Here is a 27,412-nt window from a genome sequence, read left to right on the forward strand (position 1 = left end):
GTTATCACTGTGGGGCAGGGGTTGGGGGTGCATCTGTCCCAATCCTGGCAGGAACCAGATGGCACATTTCAGAGTGTGATCAAGGGCTCTCCAGCAAACTTATGTGTAGGAACACCACTTCCCTGAGACCCTTACAAAGCCCTGGAAAGTGAATTTAGCAATGCGTTCACATGGTCATTTATTTTTGCAAATTTTCATAGGAGATATTTTAACCACAATTGGATAAGATCTCTGCCCCTTTCCCCTCTGATTTTCCCTTCATCCTCCTGTTGGGTCATATTGGAGTGCACTGAGTCCAGCTAAGCAGAAGTTGAGTTTAGGATATGTTTAATTTATGAATTACATGCCTATATCTCACCAAACCCAGACACTTTCAGGAACAGTTATTTGCCATGCAGGGATTGCCATGCAGGGATGGCCAGGCATTGCCATGCAGGGATGGCCTCTGGGAGTCTTCCTGTTACCTTCTGTGGCAATTCACTCAAGTGTCCTGACACAAAGCTGCAGGTCCACAGGCTATATTGCCATACATGTGTGTCCTATGGAGACTAGCTACCAGAAGTGTGTGGACAGGGAAGGAGAAAGAAGAAATATGAGTTGTATAAAGTCATAAGCGAGCCTGTAGAAAATTCTTCCAGTCAACAGATGTGCAAAATTGTAAGCACAGGGTTCGGTCTGCATTGACTCTCCTAGTCAAAACTGAAATATTATCCTATTAGAAATAAATTCTATTTCACACTCCCCATGAGAAGTTTGTCATGCTAACAATTCATGGATTACAGTGTTTAATCAGCTAAAAACAACCAAATTATTTTAGTTTGTTGAAAAAGTTAGAAAGCTGATAAAACTTTTCATGTGATAATGAAGAGAAGGCAGATAAAAGTGTACAGAAAAGATATTATTGAGGTGTGCACAGATTTGGTGGACAGAGTTATTTGTAAGCTTTATAATTTTGAAAGTTGAGCTTTCTCATTTAAAATAGATATTTAATTTTATACTTGTAAATTTTTTTTTTTTTTGAGGAGGGTCCAAAATTTATCTAAACTTCTATGCTACAAAACTAGTTCTTCCTGTGGCTGCGGTCTTAGGTAGAAGAACTCGGAAGGATAAAGAGGTCAGGGTCTATATTCCTCCAGCTTCCTCACTGCCAACTTCTGATCTCCAAACCCGAATGGAAGCTAGGGGGTCAGGGAGCCCAAGTATTTCAGTCCATGGAGCTCAGCCTCTCTGGGCACAAAGCAAGGTGGCAAGTGAACAAGCTGAACCTATCCAGCACAGCGGGGGCCCTCCCGTTGCCATGATGGATATTCCACTAGAATATCACTGAAGGACACTCCACGGGTGCCCACCTCCACTCACTCCTCCCCACTGAAATGGAATGACTTGTGCAATTAGTGAGTTTGCGAGAAGGAATGGAACCTGGGGGCATCAGTACCTGCTGGGCTTTCTTCGATTGGTGCCTGCCTGCCTGTGGAGAGGGCACATCCTGTGTGTTCTCAGGCTATGCCTGTCAACGGAAGTCACCCAACCATGCCAGTCGACAGAAGTATGTGCCCAGCTGGGGCCAACACAGAAGGAAGCTCATTGGAGGACATGGTTTAGATGTGATGCAATAAGGCCCCTTCCAGAACTAGTTGATGGTAACAATGATAGGAATAATAAATAGCATTATTATTATGCTCTAGTCTAACCTCTACTTTTTACAGATTAAAAATTTATTTTGCTTTTAGAATAAATGCTCCATTAAAATATTTATTATGGCTAAACTGTTTATTTTTAGCTTTCTTACAACTCTTAGTTCTTACTGTATTTGAACACATGAATAACTTCCAGTTTTAGAGAACATTTGTATGAATTACTGGCAAACATAAGTGACCATAATAATCTTCTCTCATTTTATTTGAGAAACCTCTGAGTTCTAAATCATAATTCTTTTTATGGCTTTCTTAGTGGAATTTCTTCCACAATAAATATAGACTAGAAAGAACTCCCTTTTTCCTTTAAACATAATACATGATCTTTTAAAACACAGGGATTTATACAATATTGAGGCTGAAAGAAAGGAAATGACTCAGTTACATTAATTTTAAAATTTTTATTGATATATAATATTTGTACATATTTATGGGGTACATGTGACATTTTGTTACATGCATAGACTCTGTAATGATCAAGTCAGGGTATTTAAAATATTCATCAGTTTGAGTATTTATCATTTCCATGTGTTGGGAACATTTCAAGTCCTGTGTTCAACCAATTTTGAAATATACAATACATTGTTGTTAATCATTGTCACCCTACTCTGCTATCGAACATTAGAACTTATTTCTTCTGTTTAACTGTATGTTTGTGCCCATTAACCAACCTCTCTTCATCATCCCCCTTCAACAAAGACACCTTTCCCAGCCTCTGGTATCTGCCATTGTACTCTCTACCTCCAGGAGATTAATTTTTTAGCTTCCACATATATGAGTAAGAAAATGTGACATTGATCTTTCTATGCCTAGCTTATTTCATTTAACATAATGACTTCTAGTTCAATCCATGTTGCTGCAGATGACAGGATTTCATTCTTATTTATGGCCAAATAGTATTTCACTGTATAGATACTGCAATTTCTCTATCCACTGATGGACACTTAGGTTGATTCCTTATCTTTGCTATTATGAGTTGTGCTGCAATAAACATGGGGGTGCAGGTATCTTTTTGATATACTGATTTCCTTACTCTAGCAGTGGGGTTGCTACATCATATGGTAGTCCTATTTTTAGTTTTTTGAGAGATCTCCATACTGGTTTCCATAATGGCTCTGCTAATTTACATTCCCACCAGCAGTGTATGTAAGAGTTCTCTTTTCTCTGCATCCTCGACAGCATCTGTTATTTCTGGGTTTTTGGATAATAGCCACTCTAACTGGGGTCAGATGAGAGGCTGAATTAGAAGTTTTCCAAAGGGTTGGATTGCTTCTTTTCCTCAAAACATTTGCAGACAAATTAAAAACAACAATTGCAATAACAACAATAGGTAAAATCGGAGCTGTTCTGGCTGGAGTGTGGGATGGGGACTCCAGTGCCACCTGTTTAGCCCTGAAGCACCTGCCCAGACTCACTAGTGGTTTTGAAAACCAAGGGATCAGCTTAGAGCTCTCCAGGGGGCCACCACACAATGGATGTTTCTAGGAGTTCATTATAAATTATTATTCAAAACCCCTGGGTGATACACATTTATGGTTCAAATTACCTTATTAAGAGCTTCAAGGACCCAAACTCTCAGGGATGACATTGGAGGGGAGGGCCGTCGAGGGGTGAGCTACGGATGTCTTGGGATGTCTACGGATGCTGAGATGATAAAAAGCAGGCTATTCCACAACCTGATGTGCTGTTTGCCGTTTATTAATAGTTTCTGCAACAAGATTGAAGAATTCATGGTTGGATGTATTGTGCTCAAATAGTAAACTGCAAAGTTAAGGACACAATTGCTTTTTATGTCAGTTAGTGGAAATAAGCAAGAATGTCTGAGCAGCTGAGTTCTAAGCTACTTTCCCCAACAGCTGCTGCTTATTGTTTTTACAAAAGCGAACTTTAGGATTTCCGAGTGTGGCCCGTAGGACAGCAGCATCGGCACCATCAGATATACTGACTCAGCATCTGCATTTTAACGAGATCCTTCGTGGTTTGTATGCACAGTTAAGTGGGTGCTTCTCAAAGTCCATTTAGCCTATAAATCACATGCTTACTATGCACGAGGCCCTGAGAAGTCTTAGCCCTCAGTCCCAGCAATACAGTAAACTGGCAATAAAGAGACAGCCACAACAAACAGGTGTTCAGCTCTGGGGAGAACCGCTCGGAGCAAGCTCTTATCAGAGCTGGACAGTAACAGCATCTTGTTCACTTGTTTTCCACCTGGGTTTCAGGGCCCATTGTGTCTGGTGCAAGGACACCATCCTTTAGTTCTCCATCCCTTGTCTTTTTCCTGCTTTGTCCCTCCCTCCCCTATACCTCTGGTTCACATTACCATTAATTATTGCCTATGGTCTTACTTTCTCTAATAACATGAAATGCCATCTTACCCACTGGACCATAAGCACTTTAGTTTTCCTCTCATTTTCTAAGAGCACTAGCAATGCCATGGCAACATCTAATCCCTAACCTCCAGGTGGAGTGGTTGAGGTAATCAGAGCAGGTGTTCTTGAGACAGAAAACAAAAGATTTGCTTGACAAAGGGAGAAATGAAAGAGCAGTGTCCTTGGCCAGTGCTTGGAAAACTCTCATCTGCATACAAGTCATCCCAGGATCTGCAGATTCTGCTAAGGAGGTCAGAATGGGGCCAGAGATTCTATAGTTCTTACAAGATATCAGGTAATGCTCATGCTATCAGATCAAGGACTACCCTTTCTTTGAGTAGCTAATTCTAGGCAACACAAGGACAATTATATTCACTGTTATATCAAGACGGCATGTGCCTGGCTCCAGAAAAGATGTTAATTTATTAGTAAACAAATATTTATTGAATTAAACACTGACATACCATGATTATTGTGAATTCTCATAATAATCCTGCAAGATATGTTAGTTTTGGCTGTACAATTGGGGCTAATACTACAGGCACTGAGGCACAGAGAGGCTGAGTTACTTGCTCAGCATCACACAATTAATGTGGCAAGTTATTGTTTACCAAATATTCTACATGCTCCTCTACATTTCCCGATCTTCCTTGCAGTTGGTTGAAACTGTTGAGCTAATTCCTAATTCTGGCCAATGAACTGTTGGGAACATGGCATGTGTCATCTGCTGGCTGAGGCATTAAAGTGCTAGTGTCACTCTTTCTCTGTTTTGTATTCTGCCATCTGAAACGTGTGTGCCCCTAAGGTGAGGTTGGCAAGAGTTCTGTCTAACCTGCAGTGGCCTTCACATATGGATTTATAAATTTCAGTTTTGTTGTCAGATTATCCTGATTAGTATGGGCTCAGTGTTGACATCAGACAGCTCCTTGTATACTGAGCTTTTTATCTGGGACCCCAGGATCCCTAAATGTGAGCACACTCCAGGTACAGTCTAGCTCAGGCATGCCTCAGCACTGTCAACAGGCTCAGCCCAGATAATGCCAGGCACTGTGGCTGTGAAAAGAGAATGGCCAGTGCCCTGAGAACCGTCTGAAGACTTGAAAAAACTAACAATAGCAGCAGTAGTGACTGTTCTCTACAACTTAGTCAAGGTTCATTCTATGACAAGCGCCATTTGCTTTCTAGCTCTGTCTTTTATATAAAGGCATGTTTTTAAGCATGGTCAGGATAAGGAAACTATGGTTTTAGAGGTTTTATGAGCTTTAGTCATGAATTGAATAAAACTTTTAAAAGAATATTATTAAAGCACACCTACTCAAACACTTAACTTTTATTGACTCATTTAATGGATGGGGGATGTAGTTTATGCACACAATGGCTGCTATGGTCTGAATGTTTGTGTCCTCTCTCTCTCTATATATATATACACACATACATATAAACCTAATCCCCAAATGTGATTATATTAAGAGGCAGCGCCTCTGAGAGGTAAGTCGAGAGGGCAGAGCCCTCATGAAAGGGATTAGTGTCCTTATAAAAGAGGCCAGAGACGGGTCCCTTATCCCCTTCTGCCACGTGAGGACTCAGTGAGAAGGTGCCTTCTATGAACCACGAAGCTGGACCTTACCAGACAATGAATCTGCTGGCACCTTGATCTTGGTGTTCTCAGCCTCCAGACTGTGAGAAATAAACTTATTTATGAACTACCCAGTCTGTGGTGTTCTGTTATAGCAGCTGAAGCAGGCTAAGGCAATGGCATATAGATTTGTGTGTCCCACCAAATAATAAAAGGTGCATTATCTAACTTGCATTTGTATGTCAAAAACATGACTGTTGTTTGCATTTTTCTAGAGCTACCAAAAAACCAGAAGAGTAGCAAAATTGACTTAGGAAGAAATAGAAAATCTGAAAAAAATGTATAATCAGTATAGAAATCAAATCAGTATTTGAGACTTTTCCACTCCACCCTCTTCCTGACCCCAGTCCTATCTTTCCTTCTCTGCTAAAGACATCCCTCCAAGGTGTTGCTATTGGTGAGATGCATACCACTTCAAGGATCAACTGATCTCTACTCTGAAACATCTGCACCAAATAGAGAAAGACAGAAAGCAATCAAACTCACTCTGTGAGAATAGTATAATGCCGAAAATAAAACAGTATAAGGACAGTTTTAAAAGAGGAAATAACAGACCAGTATCACTTATGTAAAATTTTCTAATGTTAGATGTGTGAACTCAGCAGTACCATATACACATATAAAAAGATCATGACGAAGTAGGGTTTATCATAGGAATATAAAAAGAATTAAACACGAGAAGGAATCTATTCAAATAACACACTACATTAGGATTTAAAAAGAAAATAAAGTCAAATAAGTTATATAAACTTAATAGATGCAGTTAATGAAAAATTTTAAGACTAGCTGCAGTGGCACATGTCTGTAATTCCAGCACTTTGAGAGGCTGAGGTGGGAGGATCGCTTGAGGCCTGGAGTTCAACGCCAGCCTGGGAAACAAAAACTTTTTTAAAAAATGTGACTATAATTGGCTCACACTATATTTCTATTGGATTGTGTTGCCCTACACTAAGTCTAAAGTCCTTAGCATGGCATCTCATCCAAAATATGGATGTCAGAACCTTAAGAAGGGAACTCATTCCAAGTGTGGCTGTGGCAGGAAAGAATTCTGCATATTGCAAAACAAAGGACTTTACAGGTATGAGGGGTAATATTGTGCTCTTGTCAAAACACTGTCCTGGACATTACTTCATTCATCCTCTTGTAAACCTGGTGAATTAGGTGTTATAACTCTTCCTGAACTTTAGTTTTCTTAATGTTTCCTATAACATAGTGTGGATCAATGACGGCGACTTCCTAGCTGTATGCCTTTGAAGTCAATTTCTGCCCATGTTCCCTATTCTATTGGTTGCACTATAGCCACCCCTGGTAGTCCATGCCTAAAGCAGATCCTGTTCAGGCTCCTACTGCCTTATTTATCTCTGCTTTCCTACAGAGAGAAAGCCACCCAACTCACTCTATGAGAATAGTGTAATCTTGAAGAGAAATTAGTCTGTCAAAGGTGACAGACTAATCCTACAGGATTCAAGGATAATGACTCACTTCAACTCAGATATAAACTGATCAAACTGCTGAACTTAAGCAACTCACATCTCTTTCCCACAGGATCTGCCTGTATTCATTTCAAGTTCTATTCTCTTCCTTTTCAACCTGTTGGGCCCTGGGAATGAAATGAGGAAATTAAGTGTACCCTTTAAATATCTTCATACACCTTCCTCCCAAATACATGTGAAATCAGGTGCAAAAGATCAACTGTACTTGGAGAGATGACATCAACAACGCAGATTCTCTCACACTTCCACTCAGGGGCTCATCACTGCTTGGAGACTTTCCACCCAAGCCCTGCTCCTACCTGAGAGACTAGACATGGAAGTGCCCACATACATTCTCTGCAGAGGCCAATGCTGTCCAAACCAGCACTTTTGTGAATTTAAGCCAAAGCAAAACAAAAAAGTAATCTGGTCTCTTACCAGGGTCTGCATGATTAACTAGCAGTTAATCTAATTCAGAATACACCTTGGAAGAATTCAGAACACGTTACATAGAACGATGCCTTTACTTAAGGTGATTCACAAATGTATCATACAAGATGGGCTGTGCAATGAGTAGCCACCTTACTTAACATTTGAAATGAAAGAGCAGAGAAAATTTTACAGTTGCTTTATTTAACAAAATTTACGCCAACTTCTATATCGATATACAAATGTGTTTCAAAATCAGAGCAGCAGACACACAAACTGTTAACACAAGAATTACAATAATGCTTAACACACGGTACACAAAGTTTTGTTTTCTGCTCATATAGACATTTATGGGTTTAAAAATTATTCCAAAGGCCAAGCAGCATTACATGTTCATTTTCTGGGATGGCTTAAATATGTCCTAAAGAAAAAGGGATAGAACTTTTGAAACTTAATGTATTCAATTTAGTTCAACAAATAGCACTTGGCCCATTAATAGGGGCTTATAAAATGTTTTGGACTGGGGATAAAAATTTGATTAACATATAATCTATCAGAGTATGCTCTGAGTCAGTGGTTCTTTTTAAATGTTTTAGTCTATTTGTCCATATCATAAATATAAAAAGCTGATTTCTAATCTCCCCAAAAAAAGTCTACTTTAAAAAAGAGGTTTAAAATAATTTTATTAGTAGTACTAACAAAACATAGTGACCAGAGGTCTTTCAAGATCAAGGTAAAAGCACACAAATACTCAACACAGCTCTGCCCCTACCCCCTCCAATTTTGTTAGAAATGTCTTTATTTCACAACATATACCTACATGTTAAGCTATTGTCTAAAGCTCTTTATTCAGGGAAGACAGCTACTTTTTGCTTTTCCATTTAATGACTTCCAGGGACAATTTTAATTCCTTAAAAGGTATGATAGTTCTGAAAATCCCCCCAAATTTTGCTACATATTCTACTCACAAAATTAACCTCCAAAGTATATAAGTTGTGTTTTAGAGTAATACATGAAAAATAGCTGATGCGCAAAGTGTAAATATGTTGACACTTAACACTGACCTGATTCCTGGCCAAGTCTCAGTCTAGCTTTTCAGGAAAAAGCTACTAAGTGGTGAGGTATAGAAGGAGAAAAACTTATTACAAAAATCAAAAAAGATACATCACAGCTTTTTCTTCTTCTCTCCTCTTCTCCATGTCTTGGGAGCTTTCTTTCATGCTGGAAGAGTACAAATCTGTAACATGGGTAAAACTTCAGAATGCTTCTTTATGTAGTGAAATGGCATCCAAGATCCATTTCCCAAAAAGCACCAAATAAAAATGCACAAGGACTAAATGCTGTAATAAAATGATACACAGGGGTTTTTATTCCTGTTTGTTCACATGAAGCAGACCCCATCACTTACTGTGCTTTCATTTTCTAAGAATGAATTCAGACCATTATAAAAATGTGCTTCCAAAATAAATTGTTTCTAGAATATAAAAACGTTTTAAATTTTTCTAGCCCACATATTGTTATAAAATAGGAAGCCAGAAAATTAGCTACTGCAATTTTCATATGGTAAAAAATATTTATGTGTACACATACATATATACACATATATAAAATGCAGGTTTTAAATTTCAATAAAAATTAACCAACTTAATGATCATGTATTGAATTATACATAAGAAATGTTGATTATCTGTAATGAGAACTACAACGGGGTTACAATTCCATTTATTGGAAGATAATCTAAGACCTTTCTATGTGAAAAAAAAATCAGGAAGTTTCCAGCTGCCTACTCAATAAGAGAAATCACTATGTCTTTTTTTCAGATGTAACAGCCCCCCAGTTTCATTCATTGTACCTCGTAAGTCCCCTAAGGCAGGAACAGTCCCTGAAGGGAGGCAAAGGAGAATTGGGCTGTGCTGTGCTATCTGTGTTCTGCATGAAGGCTGGTGCCAGGATACTTGGGCAAGTGAGGACTAAAATCCACTCTTGAGCTGCATTTGCCAAGCCATGTATCTGCCCAAAAAGCTGTGCCCGTGTGTGTCTGGGGACTTTTTTCTAAAGTACACAAAGGTGCTGTGCACATCAGGACAGTCCTGAGATCTCTTGGCAGAGAGGGGTACTAGAAGGAGTATTCTCAAGAGCTGCTTCCCAGGAAGGCAGGCTAAGTGGCAGGGAAAGCATGACTGTGGTTAAGAGAAATTAGAAGCAGATTCCTACTATCAATGAAAACCAGGGATTCCTGTTCCTATAACTTTAGGAAAGACAGTGGGAGGTTCCCATTTTGTTGATGCTGCCAGTTTCTAGTAGTTTCATGAGGGAAAACAGTAAGGAGCTTCAACACCACAGAAGGGAAGAGATTGAACTGAGCAAGGAAGCTGTCCTAGTACATAAGACATCCTGTTGAGAAAAAAGTGGCAAAAGGAGCTAGGACCTGCCCTGAGGAGCAGTGTCTGTGACTCACAGTGATCGGAACAGTAGGCAGCGTCTGTCCAGTCTCTGGATGAGTCTCGAATGAAAACTACAAGTCACATGAAACTCCTTTCACAACTTTCATTACAAGCTCACCTTGAATTGTCTTCCCCAGTTTATCTATGCTGTAAGATGCCTGTTTCCTCACATTTTAATTGGCCATTTGATTTATGTTTGTGGGAGAGCTAAGGACAAAGACTTAATTTTAGATATTTTTTTACTATAACCATCTCCCCCCCCCCCAAAGGCACATTCTCTACCCAATTGTCATAAATCAAGGTATTTTAAAGCAAAGTAAAAGGTAAATATTTGAAAATACTACCTTTCTTCTCCTAACACGTGTTGTTGAAGAAGTTCAGGCAAGTTCTTGGAAATATTCTTTAAAACGGCCAAGAACAGCAAAACTCTCTGTGCTATGTGGAACACTTATGAGTATTATAGAGTGGGAGACAGATTAAAAAGAATGGCCATTTTTCTATAACCAAATTTAAAATAGTTAATAAAGTAAAAAATATACTTTCCATTCCGTATCAAATATCCAAGAGACAAGTTAAAGCAAGAACAAAGTGGATGTGCATGCCAAAACATAGGTTTAATCCTTCAGTAGCATTTATATAAAGAGTATGTGTGAAACATTCTCAATTTGCCCCTCTGGATGGATGACAAGAAATTTTTATCTACTCAGAGAAAGGGGTGCTAAACAAAGAGAGATCTCAGATGCCACTGAAAATTTGTTGAAAGTTTCACTTCCTCTCTCCAGATAAACGCATATACATCAATTTGTGTGTACAATTTCAGGAACATCATATACATTCAAGGTCCAGTCACATATCTCAGGTTCAGACCACTGGCTCTCAATATTCTTACAGGGGATTTGAAGAATTAGTGATGCTCTCATTTCTATAGTCTGTATTTCTCCTATTGAATCTGGGGGAGGCAGGGAGCACAGGGGCAGCCCAAACCAGAATAAACTAAAAGAAAAATAACTTGCTTCAAAGAACAATTTTTTACTTATTTGCCCTTGGAAGAAAGCACATCCCAGTCTCTAGTTGCTTCTATTAAATGCCGCTGACCATGACTCATCCATTCTTCCTGGTCTTCATATAGCCTCCCACAAAACCAGCACTTAAATATACACTGTGATGAATCATCAGGCAAAGAATCTACCACTTGGTAGTTGTTTTTATGAACTTTTTTAAGCTTCATTTTCAACATCATTTGCCTTTTAATTTGGTTGGCTTCCTCCAAATTCTGGTACGTGAGCCGGACATGGTGCCGTCTGATGCCAAGCTGACACCTAGTCCTCTCTGATAAAACAACTTTGAGGACATTGCCTTTATATTTATTTATTACCTTCATCACATTGGTCACTTCTGGTGAGTCAACGTCAGGATGGTTTAACACAATGACTGGCTGGTTCCGACGGGGGCATTTAATCAATTGATCTGGCTTAGCTGCTATTAGTCGAAGTTGTCTTGCAACCTGAAAAATTGAAGGATCCTTGAAACAGCGGTTCGAGTCAGCCTGAATCTTGTTTTTCTTCTTGGATAAGTTTACTTGTTTGGTTTTATTTCTAGCTATAGAAAGATTTCTGGAAAGTAGTTTCCCTTGCCTCCCCAATTCACTGCTTCCTGGCTGTCCATACAGCAGGCCAGTTTTTTTAGGGGTGATGCTATAGATAGCACTGTCTTTTCTTGGTTTAAGCCGAAAAGATGTCTCAAGATTTTGGGACATGTCTATTGGCCCACTTTCACTTGTCAAAGGCTGTATGACTGAGTCGGTCTGTTTCACAGAGCAGAATGGAAGCGGTTTTATTAACTGTGTTTTATTGCAAGGTATGTTGACAGGCGCTTCACATGTAGCCTCTATGATGTGGGCATCCTCAGAGGAATTGAGAACCCTCAACACAGCTCCTTTGGGGATCAACACTGGAGTGGCAACATGAGGCTTTCTGGTCACTCTGCTTTCAGTTTTTCCATCAATGCCATCTACAAACTGTGGATACATTTGCTGATGAGTAAAGTGTCCATTACTGGTAATACCACCATCATTCTGAGGTTTCTGGAGAATACCCATGGAATGACCAGGGCCAGTGAATGACACATTAATTTCTTGAATACCTTCAGGAGTAGCTTTTGAAGTTACCTTTGATGCCTGTCCTACAGAACGACGACGATGTGCACTGTTTGCACCCAGAGATGAAGGCTTGCCACAGGATTCAATTAACTGAGCTATCTTTCTGCGCAAGAGTTCAATTGACTTTATTTTAGATGTTGAACTATTCCATTTAACACCCTCAGGGACATTTTCAGATCCAGAACTTAGAGAAAATACTGATGAGATGACAGGGCCATCAAAAGCGTCATTAGTCTTTTCGGAATTCTTTAATTCCAAAGGCTTATCCACAGATTGTTGAGATCTAATTCTATCTTCTCCAGTCATATTTAGGTGTAAATACTCACTTTTATGTTGAGAGGACATCTGGCCTATATTTGAAACTGCCTTGTGTTCCTCTGTCTGGTTATTTTCCAGCTTCCCATTAGAGGAAACCATTTTTACAGGAAAACTGATGTTACTTCTAGATTCCAAGTCATTTTCACTTATAGGCAATAAGCCCTTTTCTCCAGAGAAGGAAATGGTTGCAGGTGATGCAGCAAGAGGGAGTAACTGCTGTGAGTCACTGGGTAAACTTCTTCCATCCTCAGCAAAAGAAACAGCAGCTTTATATGGAAAAGGGTTTGATGCACCTCCAAGACCACATAAAACACTGTTTTTTAATACACATGCTGGTGAACGACCTTTTAAGGCAATGGAAGGAAGAGAAGTTCTATGTGGATATAAATTATTTTTTTTCTGTAAATCCTCAACTCTTTCAGAATTGAGAAAGGATTCTACATGTTTGTGAACATTAGAGTCCGACATGAAAAAATCATAAGACCTTACCCATTTCACATTTTTAAATTGTTTCTGAACTGAAGATTGAAGATTATCAATGCCTACAAGTTTTCCAACATTCCCTTCAATTGTTATTGACTTTGTTTTTTCTGCAGAAACTAATTTTTCTTGTTCAATTGAACCCTTCTCTTTAGTCATACGCTCAAAATTACCTCCATCACCCCTGCTGGCTTCATGGGAATTATTTTCTTCCAGCGGAAACAGTTTCAGAACCACCTGCTGTGTACCATTGACAACCTTCACATCTATCAACTGAGCTAAACAGTTTGCAGGGACAACTAGTTCTGCTGGTGCCACAACTGTTAATGGCATACCAGGCTGAACTGGTTCTTTTGCAGGAGATAACACTTCTACTTCAACATTTTTGTTCTCAAACAGGTTGACTTCATTTTGCTCAGACAGGGCCATTTTATTTGGGATGCACACTACATCTTTTTGGTATTCCTTTGGTTCAGGTAACAACATGATATTGTGCATTTTGTCTTTATTTGCATGGAGAGAGAACCTTGAAAGTTGATCTGATAACTTATTTTGAAATGCAGTCTTTGGATTAGAAACTTTCAAAAGCTCTGTGTTTTGTTTTGAAGTGCTGGCTCTTTTCGGCTCCAGCTTGGCAGTAGTTTTAGGTGGCCGTTTTGCACCAGCCCTCTCATGGACTCTCTTCCTGTGTTTGACAATGTAATCATTTCTAATAGCACCATAGTCACAATACTCACACCGATAAGGGAATATGCCTGTGTGTTTCACCAAATGCCTCTGAAACTCTCCTTTTGTATATGAAATGTAGCTGCAGTGAGAACAAATAAATTTAATCTCTTCATGTTGAAGTGTGTGCTTTTTGTACTGCAGAGGATCCTTTGTGGAAAATCGACATTTATCACAATAATATTTGCCTGGCTTAAAGTTCCTTACCTTAAATTTATTATTGACAGAACTTGAAACGGTTTCAGTTTTATTTCCGACATGAGTAGCACTAGGATTATTGTTCACAAAATGGAAATTGGGAGGGGCCACACCGAGTTTGCATTTGAAGCAGACATATATGTCTTCCTTCTGGCTTTGCCCCATACCCATACCCTTTTTCAAATCTTGAAGTGGGATTTTGTGAACACTTTTGCACTTTACACATGTAGCAATGGTCATCATGGCAGCCTCTGCCTCTGAGCCTTGATACAAAAGAGTTTGCACTTCCTGTCTATCTGGTCGAGGTGCTCCATTAGCATCAGGTTGTTTGGGTGACATGGTCAAGGAATTATGTCCACCATTCACTTGTGTAGTATATAACTGCTGTCCAATATCCTTCATCTTCTTTATCTGCATTTCTAAAAATAGCTGACTGAAATTCAGAAGATTTCACAAGATAAAATCCTTAGGAGGCATCTTTCAATACAGTTTGTGATTGGTAGAGGAGCAGCTAGTTCCTGGGTACACACTTATTCTTTTTTTATATACTGCCACAGTAGGTACAGGATCACAAAATATGATTGCTTTCAATTTTCTGATATTTCCGGCAACACTAAAGGAAACAAAACCATAAAGCATGATTAAAACAAGAATTTAAGGCTTAGTTGAGCTATTACCCCCTATTTTAATGGCCTTGAAAATTTTATGAGAACTCTCAACATATGAACTTGGATACCTATGTTATAGTAACACATAACACAACAGAGTTGGCAAATAAGCCTAAATTAAAAACATTTTCACACTCAGTACCCTAAAAATCATCACTTTAAGACCAATCATGAACAAACACATACCAGAAACAAGGACACGATAGCAACCATTCAGAATAGCCTTTGATCAGTGAAAGTTAAATTTTTAAGTGTCAGTGACCACATCCTAACAATTTCAGAGATATAATTTCCTATTAACTTCATAAAAATCTTGTACAGAAAACTGTCAGTTCAGTTTTTGAACACCTTAGTTATCAAGTTGTAGAGCTAGGGCTTCAGCCCAGTTGTTCACATTTATTTCTACACTACATTTATTTCTACACTACACTTATTATCAGCTTGGGTACCAATTCTTTCACTCACACACTAGACTTGCTCTCACAAGAGCTAAGAAGCCAAAAATACTGACATATTAGGAAGACAAATAATTATTCCTTTAACATCTTATTGAGCATCTATCACGTGCCAGGCATTATTCTAAGTGCTGCAGGGCAGGGAACAAAAGTACAGATTACATATTTATCAAATGGTGGTAAGATAATTGGAAGAAAATACCATAAAACAAGGCAAGAGGGAGAGGGGATGTCTCTGTGATGAGGCTGGAGGGCTGGGTATGGAGGAGAGGACAGTCACACACACTACCAGGGTGTGTGTGTGTGTGTATATGTATGTATTTGAGAGAGAGAGAGAGAGAGAGAAACTAACTTACTCGCCTGGCACAATTTGCTTCCAGATTGTTTCAACACCTTATATATTAACTAAAAGAAATTCTCAAATAAATCACAGGACAAGATTCCTCTATTTGAAGAATCATCCAAACCAGGACTCTACTGGCACATTTTCATTATTCAGCCCCTTTTCCAGTCTCTAAGAATTCTTTTAAAAAATCACAGAATGCAGTTTTGCCATTTTCTAAGTCCTTCTAAAAATTAAAGGGTGTCATTCCTTCTAAAACTGAAAACTTGGAAGTCTAAGATAGACTGGACAGTAAGATCACGTGCATCAGCAAGAAGTGGAGTGTAGTGACAAAGCAAAGTCCCTGCAGAATTAACCAAGCCAGGAAATCCCTCACTTCAAGTTGCCATTTCAGTGGAGATCTGGGAGCAGCCAGAGAGTGAGAGCTGTCGCTGTCTGGGAAAGGTGTGTTTCAAGCAGAGAAAAGGCAAAGGTCTGGGGAAGTGGGTGCATATGGGGGATGCAAGAAGGCTCCAAGTCTGGGGGAAACAAGCAAAGGAGTGAGGGGGGGGGCGGTGGCAGCAGATACAGTCAGGGAAGATCTACAACACAATATCCTCAGGACATGGTAGAAGGGGCAGCTGATTTATATTCCAACAACAGCCTCTAGCTGCTGTGAGGACTAGAGTCTGTGAGGGGCAAATGATGGCAGCAGGGAGACCACAAATAGCTTGGACTGGGGCAGAAGAGGTGACAAACATTGTCTAGAGCAAGTAAGTTCTCTAATACGCACTCATGCATGTAACACAGTGATTAGTTTTTAAACAATCTTTAAAGATAATTTTTTAAAGAACATAAACAACTAGGAGCCAAACAAAAACAATTCTAGTTTGGAATCTGCTAAAAGCCTTTCTACCATGACCTTTAAAAGGCCACTTAAATCTCCTGAGCCTTTATTTTTCCATCTGGCAATTAGAACTAGCATCACTTACCCAACCTCTCCCAGAGCTGCCATGATTAGGGTAAGGAGACACTTGTGAGAATCCCAAGTGCTTCTCTGAATGTAGGAAGCACACAGAGGCACTCAGTCAGTGTTTGTCAGAAACACGAAAGAGAACTGGCAGCTGCCTTCTGGCACAAGAGCCACATAAAGTGAGTGTGAAAGGCTAACTTGGGGAGCAGAAAGGCTTCTCCATGGTGTCTGGAGAAACAACAGGCACATATTCTGATCTGGCCTAAAACATGCCTTTCAAAAGCGGCTTTGGAAAACACCAAAAGAACACATCACATCTGATGACAAGCTGCAGTATTGTCTTTTCCTATTTTGCTTTTGGGAAAATAGTTACCTTCTTTCAAAGGCATGCAACCCAGCCATGCCACATCTAGGGCCACAGTCAGTCTTGCCCTACCATAAGTGTGCATATAATACTTAGACATCAAGCAGATGGAGGCCTGTGGAGTCGCAAGGGGCTGTCTATTCCCTCAATGTTCAAACACATACCCAGGCAAGGGACAGTGATTTTGGATAGGACACGCGAATGCCTTAAACTGGCAAACACATAAACATGGGAAAAGACAAGAGCTTTCACATTGATTCCACTGTACTTGTGCTATAGACAACAGAACTTTCAGAGGAGTCACTTGGAAAAGCTGACACACATTTTAGTTTCCCAATTTGTAAAGAGATTACTGAAGGGAGATAGAAGTGATACTCAGAACTTCTGCTGCTCATCAAGTGACCCCAAGCAGGGCACCCATCTGCATCTGCTTTCTAAGCCCAGCGTGACATTGCTGATCTTGAAATCACAGACTTTATCATCTAAGAATGCTACTATCATCAACATGGTCATGTAGGCATTTTTATCCAGGTAAAACAAAGGCCTTAGCAGCAACCAGAGTCTAAGAAAACAACAGGCTCAAAGAACATAAGGCTTACGTTAGGTAATAAGGGGGAACTGGTCCAATGGTCCTGAATCTGGAGGCGCCTCAGAATCACAGCTAAAATGGACACTCCTGGGCCTCATCCCAAAGCTAGTCAATCTCAGAAGGGAGGATTAGAGAAGAGACTATTGTGGTTTGTAAAAGCACCCCAGGCTGATGAAAAGCCAGCATTCAAAATCACTGGCTGAAGCTTCCAGCAACATTTAAATCCTTAAACATTTTTACCAATTGACCATGCTGTTGATGTCTAATGTTGCCATAAGCAGAAAATTCTTTTCTTCTACAGGCAACTAATTCTATTTCCACATAGTTCTCATTATAACCAATCTACCCATAAATGAAACCAAAATCAGCTTCCCTATAACTTACTTTCTTCTATCTTGACTCTGGAGCTACAAAAAACAACTTAATCCCTCTTGATAGATCAGTTACTAATCTGCACATCTCTTCTCTCATCCAGTCTTTAGTTTTCAATTCTGTTCAAAAGATTTGCATACCAGTTAATATGTATGCCATGCTCTGATCTACCAGCCTCATAACTCTACTGGGGTGTGTATGTATTTGAGAGAGAGAGAGAGAAACTAACTTACTTGCCTGGTACAACTTGCTTCCAGATTGTTTCAACACTTTATATATTAACTATAAGAAATTCTCAAATAAATCATGGGACAAGATTCCTCTATTTGAAGAATCATCCAAACCAGGACTCTATTGGCACATTTTCATTTTTCAGCCCCTTTCCCAGTCTCTAAGAATTCTTTTAAAAAAAATCACAGAATGCAGTTTTGCCACTTTCTAAGTCCTTTTAAAAACTGAAGGGTGTCATTCCTTCTAAAACTGAAGACTTGGAAGTCTAAGATAGACTGGAAAGTAAGATCATGTCCATTAGCAAGAAGTGGAGAGTGCAGTGACAAAGCAAAGTCCCTGGAGAATTAACCAAGCCAGCCAGAGTGCCTGAGGAAGGCAGAGTCCTTTTGGAAGAGCCTCTGCAAAACTTTCTCAGCAGTTATTTTGAATTAAGAATCCAGGAACAAGTGCCCATATGAAACATAAGGCTGTGATTAGCAAATGCAGTTTATGTGGAAGGCAGGATATCTAGGCCATGATTGAATTATGTCACTTGGGTTAGAAAATATCTTCTTGGCTTCTTAGCTATTCTCAAAATAATGCAATGTGACTACATTGCCACTTCCCTCAGTCCAGGTTAAAAAAAATGTGAGGTTCCTTCAAAACAAGCAGGTGATGTTCTCTTTGGCCTTTGCAACCTGTATGGCTACTAACAGGGGAAAGATATCTCAGATGTAATGCTCCCGGACAAAGATAACAGATGCAGCAGCATGGAAGAATGAAGATGACGTTGATGTTGGTATTTACACGTGGACACTCGCTCCTGAGGGTGCAGAAGGCACATTTGGGTAATGGGCTCCCAAACCACTATTCCTTCGACACAACTTCCTCCATTTGGTTCACATCCAAGTACAACTACCTATGAAGCTAAGACCTCTTGGCAAGTCACTGCCCAGTGATGACCAAAGATTACAAGACACTGTAGATAAAAGTCTGGGCACAGGTGCAACTGATGCTGTGAGGGCACTCAATAAATCACCATCAACATCAGGGCCAGTGCTCACCTGCCTTCCCAACTCGCAATGCTAGTATTACAAAAGCTTCTGCATTTTTGACCTCCTTGGACTAGAAACATAAATTCTTTCAGATAATTTAGGAGGGCTCTCAAAAACACAGAAAATATTATTATTAACTTTATGGCACAATAAATGTCAATTTAATATTAATTTGTCTGTTTTCCAAAAATTATTTAATAGCATAGAGTTTTTTAATGTAGAATTATCTACAGCAGGTGTCCTCAAACTACGGCCCGTGGGCCACATGCAGGTGTTTTTGCCTGTTTGTTTTTTTACTTCAAAATAAGATATGTGCAGTGTGCATAGGAATTTGTTCATAGTTTTTTTAAAACTATAGTCCAGCCCTCCAACAGTCTGAGGGACAGTGAACTGGTACCCTGTTTAAAAAATTTGAGGACCCTTGATCTACAGCATCAGCCACAGATGACTGCCATGCACAAAGGGAAGTGGCACACAAGTATGCTGTAGATGTGTTCTCTAGACTGAGTCTTGTTCTTGCCTTTTTTTCAAAAGAAAGGCCAGGATAAAAGCCTAACTACATTCACTGTTGGTGGGTTTTCTTTTTAATTTTGAGCTTATTGCCCTGTTTTCTTAAAGACTTATTATGGGGGCATACGGGAAAAAAATATTGAGTTTGGAAGAAACCAGGTCAGTCACATTGAAGGCTATTAAAAACATGAAAGATTGTTTAAGTGCCTATTAAAAAGGAAACATTTGATTTCTAAATACTGGAAATATCCAATGTCAGTAAAATTAGAAGAGAAATAGTGGGAAAATAATGTTTAGAGACTCTGGAATCAGATTATAAGGTTGAAAATCCTAGTGATATCGCTTTCTAGGTATCTGATCTGGGGACCAAACTGATTCTCACCTGTAAAATAAGACAGTAACAGGGCTTACCCCAGGTATCATGAGGATTCAATGGCATAATATAAGAGTGCTTTTAGATAAGTAACTGACATATCTGTTAAAAATATTATTTCCCATTTGTTAATGAAGAAATTATACCAATCACATAGTCAGAGGGGCTAAAAGACAGGCTTCACAGCTGCCTGACTCTGGAATCTGCTCTTTCCACAACATATACTACATTTCATTTTATAATTTTAATCACATTTGTTTGGCTGTATTGCTTAAAGGATAATTCACCACTGGGGCAAAATCACCTATTCAGTTTCTACAGCAAAAAGGCTAACAGCCGCTCATAATCACCATAGGGAAGACACTCCAAATATTAGAGTACTCACTGTGATTTTAGTTTATGTATAAGCTAGTTACTAAACTACCTTTTCCTCACCCACTTCTCTCAAAGCTCAGCCAAATTGTGAAATGAGGTTGTAGCAAATGAATGCATTTCCATGCCAGATGTTAATATGAAAAAAAAAAAAAAGTGGCTGGCTAATTATATCACATGCATGCTACATGGATCATCACATACATTTTTGTTCACAAGAGATGCCTAGCAAACCCAGTATTAGTTGACTGATTGCATCCTTTTTGGATGGAGAAGCAACTTAGGCAGCTCTTTTCAGGAATTCTGAACTAGAAATCCTCCTTTGAATGTCGCTTCTACCACACTTGTTGAGGCAAGGATATAGCTGCTGTACCCATGAAGAGCAAAGGGAATGGTGCTGGAAGGTTTGCAGTTCAAACTCTGATCTTGTTCTTTATCTGCAGGGTCCTTAGACAAGTGATTTCTCTCTGTGCATTGAGAGGCAAGGAAACAGGCTTTGCTATCATGAAACTTAAAGGGTGATGAGGTGAAGCAACCTAAATGTATGCAAAGCACTCAGCCTAATAGCAAGGCTGATGACAAATTATACCTACCTTCCTTCTGTCTCTTTAGCCATAGCAAAGGCTTGTCTGACTAACTTTGCCAAGTAACCAAAAATTTAAAACAATTCTATCTTGAAATGTCCAGTGGCACATAGACAAGTAATACTTTAGCAGGGAAAAATTTTAACATTATACATGTAAACTGCCAATATTTCCCTAACGGGTGATATTTATGAAAAAACTGTTGCCTCAGCAAGAGCTTTTTCAGACCATTATAATGACTCAGAATTTGAACTGAAAGGGTAAACAGGTCTAAACAGAGAAAAACTTCAATTAAGCATTACCATCTTTATGGCAAACTACCTTGCACTTAGAAATGAATACAATGCAAACTGATTGCTTTTGAGGACAAAAGTACTTTTGAATGTTGCTGACAAACACACCACCCTTGGGATCTTAGATTTCCTTCTGAAAACAAGTGTACTGCTTGGGCAACAAAATGGGGCAAGAAGCCTTCAGGAGACAGCCCTTGCCTGATTATTTTGCTTTATGGGTGAAAGCAGCTCAGTGTAACAGAGCGAAAAGACTAATGACTTTGGGATATCAAAAACAAGGTTCAAAATCTAGGTCTATGGCTTACTAGCCTTGTAATTTTGGACTTGTTAACCTATCTGAGTCTGAATTTCCTCACTTGTAAAATGAGAACAATACTGCCTAATTTACAGAGCTGATGTGATGATAAATAAGCAAAAGGTATATGCAGATGGAAGGTAACTTTATATTTGGCAAAGAGTAGATGTTCTGTCAAGAAATAAGTCAACATATTTTTCTGAGATTTCTTCACATATAGGGTGTTCAGTAATGTCCAGAGAAACAAAAAACTGGTAAGCTTATCTAACAAACATGATGAGATAAAGGCCTATATCAACAGGAGTTCATTAGTGGGGAGGAGGGGAAGGAGTTCTCCCTTACACCTTGTCTATAGATAATTCTTTGGGGATTGACTTGATAACATTGAACACATCAATTGAGTCCACATCAAAAAACAAGGGAAGTTATTTTATAGGCTTTTAACAGTTTAAGAGAAAACCTTTCAAAAGGAAAACTATAAGCTGTGCTAGAGTTTTTTTTTGTTTTTTTTTTTGAGACAGAGTCTCGCTTTGTTGCCCAGGCTAGAATGAGTGCCATGGCATCAGCCTAGCTCACAGCAACCTCAAACTCCTGGGCTCAAGCGATCCTTCTGCCTCAGCCTCCCAAGTGGCTGGGACTACAGGCATGCGCCACCATGCCCGGCTAATTTTTTCTATATATATTATTTGGCCAATTAATTTCTTTCTATTTATAGTAGAGATGGGGTCTCACTCTTGCTCAGGCTGGTTTCGAACTCCTGACCTCGAGCAATCCGCCCGCCTCGGCCTCCCAGAGAGCTAGGATTACAGGCGTGAGCCACCGCGCCCGGCCTGTGCTAGAGTTTTTAAAGCCTAAAACTTAGTTTCATATGTGAAAAAATGTGAAAGAGTAAATATGCTCATTAGGATTAAAATACATATACACACATATATGTAAAAATATGGTAGTATTACAAATAGCATTACAAAATTCTAAAACAGCCTGTGTCATAAAACACAGGCTGGCTTCAGGTCTCTAAATGTGCTAAAAATGAGGGACACATAATTTTTCCATTTTACTCCTTTTTTTTTGCCTTAATGAAAACCCAAAATATTGAAGAAATCGATTAAGAATTTAACAAAAGTATAATAAAAAACAGAAGAAATATTCCTTACTAAACCAGTGGTTTTTAACTTGGGGTGCTTTAGGGCAACTCATTTGTCATCTGCCCAGGATATTAAACTTATTTTTTAAAGGAGATGCCTGGGACAGTCGGTTACCCCACTGCACACTGGAATTTCTAGGATCTTTAAAAATGATGCCTGGCTTCCATTTCCCAAAGACTCCGATTAAACTGGGGAGGTGGTGGTGGTGGTGGTAGGGGTTTAAAAGCTTCCCACGTAATTCTAATAGGCAGCCAAGCTGAAAATCACCTGATATTACAGGTGCATGTGGGAACAGCAGCAGGCATAGTATCAACATTCTTGTACAATACTTTATCTACCTAACCTACCTGTGGGTGCTTGGAGGCAGGACAAGGGAACCCTCTCTGTAATGTGCATAATGACAGTTATCTATTCTATAGATTCTCAGAAACTTGAATGTTCGTGGCACAGTGCCTGGCAGTGAGTGAGTGCAATGAGGACCAACTACGACTGTTTTACCCCACACTTGCTATGGGTGGCCATCTTTAAGGCATGTAATAGGAGATGGAGAGATGTGAGTGGGTAGTTTCAGTGAAGTGGTAAATGCTCTATCAAGGATCTGATCAGAAAGCTCTCTCAGTGCTGGCTGCTTGTCAATCCTGGAATATTTTGGCCCAAGTTAGGTGGAAGGGGTGCCTGCACAAGTAGGTTCATATGTTACCTTGATACTTCTCAAAGCCAGCCTTCAATTATCTGCTTCTTCCAAGATAGTAGGTCTGGAGAGGTTATATGGCTTTTCTGAGGTCACACAGATGGTGAACAGCAGTAGCCAGTGTCCAATCTAAATTCTTTGTTTTCTGCTACCCTACTGTGTGAGGCTGTAAACCGACATGACAGTCGGGATCTGTTGCCACTTGATCACTGTTCTTATTTCCTGACTGGAGCCTTGCAGCTGCAGATCTATAACAAAAACATGGCAAGTCCATGGGCTCTTCCTTCCCCTTTAGTCCTCTTCTCAGATGCCAAGTGCTATCGGTTTCACAACTTCAGGCCGTGGTAGGCTTCTCCACTCAGAACTCTGGGTGGCAGCAAGGTGCTGCAGAGAGGCCTGCAACAGAAGCCACACACTTGGTTTTAAGTCCTGGACTGGCACAGCCTTGGTTTTTCAGGATGTATTGAAAATTAAGGGGAATGAGCCCCAGAAATGCTTCTCAAGCAGGGGTATATGGCAAAGTCACCCAGAAGTTTTTATTTAAAAAAAAGAAAAAAGGATTCCTAATCAGATCACTCTTTTCCTGGGATGTGGTTTAAAATTCTTCCCAGGTGATTCTAATGCCTCCCCACCCCCACTTCATGATGAAAATGTCTAGACTGGATGAACTGTAGTTGCTTTCACTCCAAGGATGAATCCTGGAAATTGCAGTTGGCTGGGTTCACATAGAAATTCTAGTAGACAATAGGCAGTTTGAGAAAAATCAAGACTGGGAAAACCCTCTCTCTCTGGAGAACCTTGTTTATTATAATCATTAGCAATGGGCTTGGCCAAGGAAGACATATAACATGTTTATTGGTTGAAAGAGTAAATGAAAGAAATGGAAGCCTTCATAGTGATAATAAGAAAAATATTCTTTGTTCTTCCTGTTGCACAAAAACTGGCCTAGATTCCTTTACTTAAAGGCAAACAGACCTGGAGAGACTGAAGTATGATCTTTTTTTAAATTACCATTTTGCCTTTTTAAAATCTTCTTAAGTTTGGCAAAACACATAAAGGGAGTAATCCCAATAAAGTAATGCTCTCCTTTGTCTTTTTCTGAGTTGCACTTGCAATGGATGTTATCAGCATAACAAAACTGGATACATACAAATGTATTATTTTCCAAGGCTATATTTGATCTAAGATACTGTTTTTGAAAAAAATGCATCCTAGGTTAAAGGTATCAATATCATACAATTTAAAAAAACAAACATTTTATTTGTATTCTACTTAGAGAGTCTATGGTATACAACATTGGTTTCTAAATAGTATTTTCTGAACGCTCGGTTGGTATTTCCTATTGTGAACACACATTACAGGCTGGGTTGAACTCTGCATATGTGACTCAGAGAAAAATAAAGAGACACATTCCCATTCTCTCTCTCTCTGCTCTTCTACAGGATAAATAGTCAAGATTCTAGAGACTAAAGTATGTCTTAATTCTTGGTGATTTCAATTCTAAATTTAGGGACAACGTTTTAAGGATTCTAACACAACATTACAGTTTAGCTGAGTAGATTTCTATTTTTAAACAAGATATAGTGCTCAGTATTCCACTTTACTATTTTTTAAAGGTTACGTTGACAAATCGTTCATTATCCCAGTTTTTAAAGTCAGGGTTATTTGAATGGGATACACTAAAAATCCAACTTATATATAAGGACTTAAGTGTTTTTTTTCCTTATTCTCTCCTTGGCTTTCCCTTTCCAGTTAAGAAACTTGCATTCTTTTGAACCCCACATAGTTTATATGACCTTCAACATCCCTAGACCCCAAAGGCAACAAGATAAAAAGGGCAGGTTGGGATGGGGAGGGCCCACAAAGAACGACATCAGCATCTGCAACAATTCAGACCATCACCATTTATCCACTTGTCCCTCCTTAACACTTTCTCCCAACAAAAGACCCCCAAGGTCCTCAATGCATAAGCCCATCCCTGGACACACTCGCACGCTCCCAAGGAAAGACAATGCCAGTCTGGTTTTCAAGTTTATTGTTGGCACGCTCCCACCGATGGCACCCATTATCCAGGGCGAGTCCACACCTAACCTCGCGGGCGCGAGGACGGGAAGGCGCGGGCACACCGAGATTACATCGCTGTCGCCCGGGGACGTCCGGGGGCTTCTTAAAACTGAAGAAAACCAAAGATCGTCAACGCTCAGCTCCGAGGCCCGCAGGAGGCTTTAAAAATGGCCTCCTTACGACACTTCCTGCTCCGGCCGACCGGGAGGAACTCTCAGAGCCCAGGCATCATTTAAAACGCGGGGGGCGGGGAGGAGGCCGGGCTCCGCGGGCGCTCGGTGCCCCCCGCGCGTCCGGCGAGGCCGCGGGGTCGCGGCGGCACAAAGGCGGGCGGGGGGACGCCGGGCCGACTCAGGCCGGGCCCGTGGCCTTGCTCACCCCGCGGCCTGTCGCCCCCACCCCGCCAGCAGGCGCCCACCGCCTGCCGCGCCCCAGCCCCGGACAGAGCCCGCGACCAGCTCCCCCGGGTGCTGCTGCTCGCCACGACGCCGGCCAGCAGCCGGGGCACGCGGGGCCGCGGGCTCACACCCGGCCCGGCCCCGTCAGGCCCCCGCCGCCGCGGCTGAGCGCCTCCCGGCTCCACCCGGCGCTCTGTCCCGGCACGCGGGTCCGGCGCCTGCGCCTTCCCGCTCCGCCACTCACCGGCCGGCCTGTCCCCGGTGCAAGGTCCCAGCGAAGGGGCGTCTACACCGCCGGCTGCAGCCCGCCGCCGCCGCCGCCGCGCCCGCTGTAGGTCCCTACCTGGGGGCGGAGCCGGGCCGGCGCCGCGCGTGCGCTCTGCGGCGCGGCTGGGCGGCTACAGCAAGGCCGGCGCCTGAGGTCTCTAAGGCTGCGTCGGCCCCCGCCGGGCTTCGGCGCCACCTAGAGCGAGGAGGAGCTGAGAACCGGCCCAGACCGGCTTCTGGGCGTAGAGCTCTACCCAAGGCGTTCGCGTAGCAGCGAGCAACTTAGACATGCCCGCACGCTCAGGCGCCTCCCATGCAAAAGCAGCGCGGCTTCTGGCTCAGCGCTCGGCCCCGCTGACCTCCGTGAGCGCCGGCGGGCAGCGGGCAGCGGAGGGCGGGCCTGGTGCCTGCCCTCAGGGAGCTTTCAGTGAGGCAGCGCGTGAGTGGAAGCGAGAGAAAAGGAGCTGTGCCTCCAAATGTATACTCCCTAAAGCTCTCTTCAGTGAAGGAGATGGCCTCGGAGTCCTGAGTTCGAATCCCTACTCTCCCGAGTCCTTTACAGTTTAGCCGCTGGACCTAGGGCAAAGAAATCCCTTGACTTCTCTGTCTCAGTCTTTTCGTTTCTAAAGGTGGGGAAGACCATACCTGAGGCCTACAGCCTCATCTAGCACGTAGGTTATTGTGAGGGTCAGGCAAGACAATTGTAGAGCCTGGAGATGGTGTGATCTCATTTAATGCTTTTTTTTTTTCCTGGCCTCCTGGACTTTAGTACTGTTTTCAGGGAACCAGCACCCCTCCACGTAAACCGGCGCCTACGATCTTCTGGAAGACTTATTTATAATAGAACAGGCCCTCCCTAAGGAAAGAAGGGGGCCATAGTGCCAGGGTCCCCATAATCAGTGACCTGTTTGCCCCCCACAAAGTAAATCTGCTCCTCAGCAAGGGCAGATTGTGGCACAGCAGCACCATCACCAGAAAATGCAGTTTCTTCAGGATTAACAGCCAGAAGTTTATTTCAAAGCTCTGGAAGAGGGAGGGGCGAGGCTGGTTTCCAACAACTTCCTGTTGACTGCTGGAGGTCAGCAGTGGCCAGTGAGCTGCACGGAGGAGGAGATGCAGGCCTGGGGCAATGCTGCAAGGCGGACAAGTGGAGTTCAGGAAGAGGGCGTTGACCACAAAACCGGCAGCCGGCAGCCGCAGCCACTAAAATATCAGGAGATGGGCAGAGGGGACATCAGCCCAGAGAGCAAGCCCTTCCCCTTGCCTTGTGCTGCGGTGCATCTCCATCTTGATTAGGGAACTATTAGGCTCCTGGTCTTCTATCTCCTGTGGCTCAGAGGAACTAAGGGACCTTTCCTCAGAAAAATACATTTATGTGCAGGGTTCATATCAGAAAGAATATGACAAGAATTCAAGATCTCCCACAAGAGTGGGGCAAAATTGGGATGGGCATTGAAAATCTAAACTGGCCACTGCCTGAAAATCTCT

General features: G+C 41.2%; 1 protein-coding gene across 2 annotated transcripts; it reads right to left on the bottom strand.

Annotated features, from left to right (window-relative positions):
- Positions 1-2,215: 2,215 nt before the first annotated feature.
- Positions 2,216-26,025, bottom strand: ZNF518B (zinc finger protein 518B). 2 transcript variants are annotated; one of them, XM_012737593.3, is made up of 3 exons: positions 25,902-26,025; positions 23,205-23,591; positions 2,216-14,537 (listed from the first exon to the last, which is right to left on the bottom strand). In XM_012737593.3, the coding sequence occupies exon 3, from the start codon at positions 14,339-14,341 to the stop codon at positions 11,078-11,080; it is 3,264 nt and encodes a 1,087-aa protein (XP_012593047.2). In that variant the 5' UTR covers positions 14,342-14,537; positions 23,205-23,591; positions 25,902-26,025; the 3' UTR covers positions 2,216-11,077. The 2 variants fall into 2 exon arrangements, with proteins under 2 accessions (XP_012593047.2, XP_012593050.2); XM_012737596.3 differs by lacking the exon at positions 23,205-23,591.
- Between the last annotated feature and the right edge of the window lie 1,387 nt (positions 26,026-27,412).

The sequence above is a fragment of the Microcebus murinus genome, chromosome 3, assembly GCF_040939455.1.
Source record: "Microcebus murinus isolate Inina chromosome 3, M.murinus_Inina_mat1.0, whole genome shotgun sequence".
In the NCBI taxonomy this organism is placed as follows: Eukaryota; Metazoa; Chordata; class Mammalia; order Primates; family Cheirogaleidae; genus Microcebus; species Microcebus murinus.

Bases quoted from the DNA above. Each gene is read 5' to 3' on its own strand.
- ZNF518B (XM_012737596.3), bottom strand. From the start codon at position 14,341: ATGCAGATAAAGAAGATGAAGGATATTGGACAGCAGTTATATACTACA.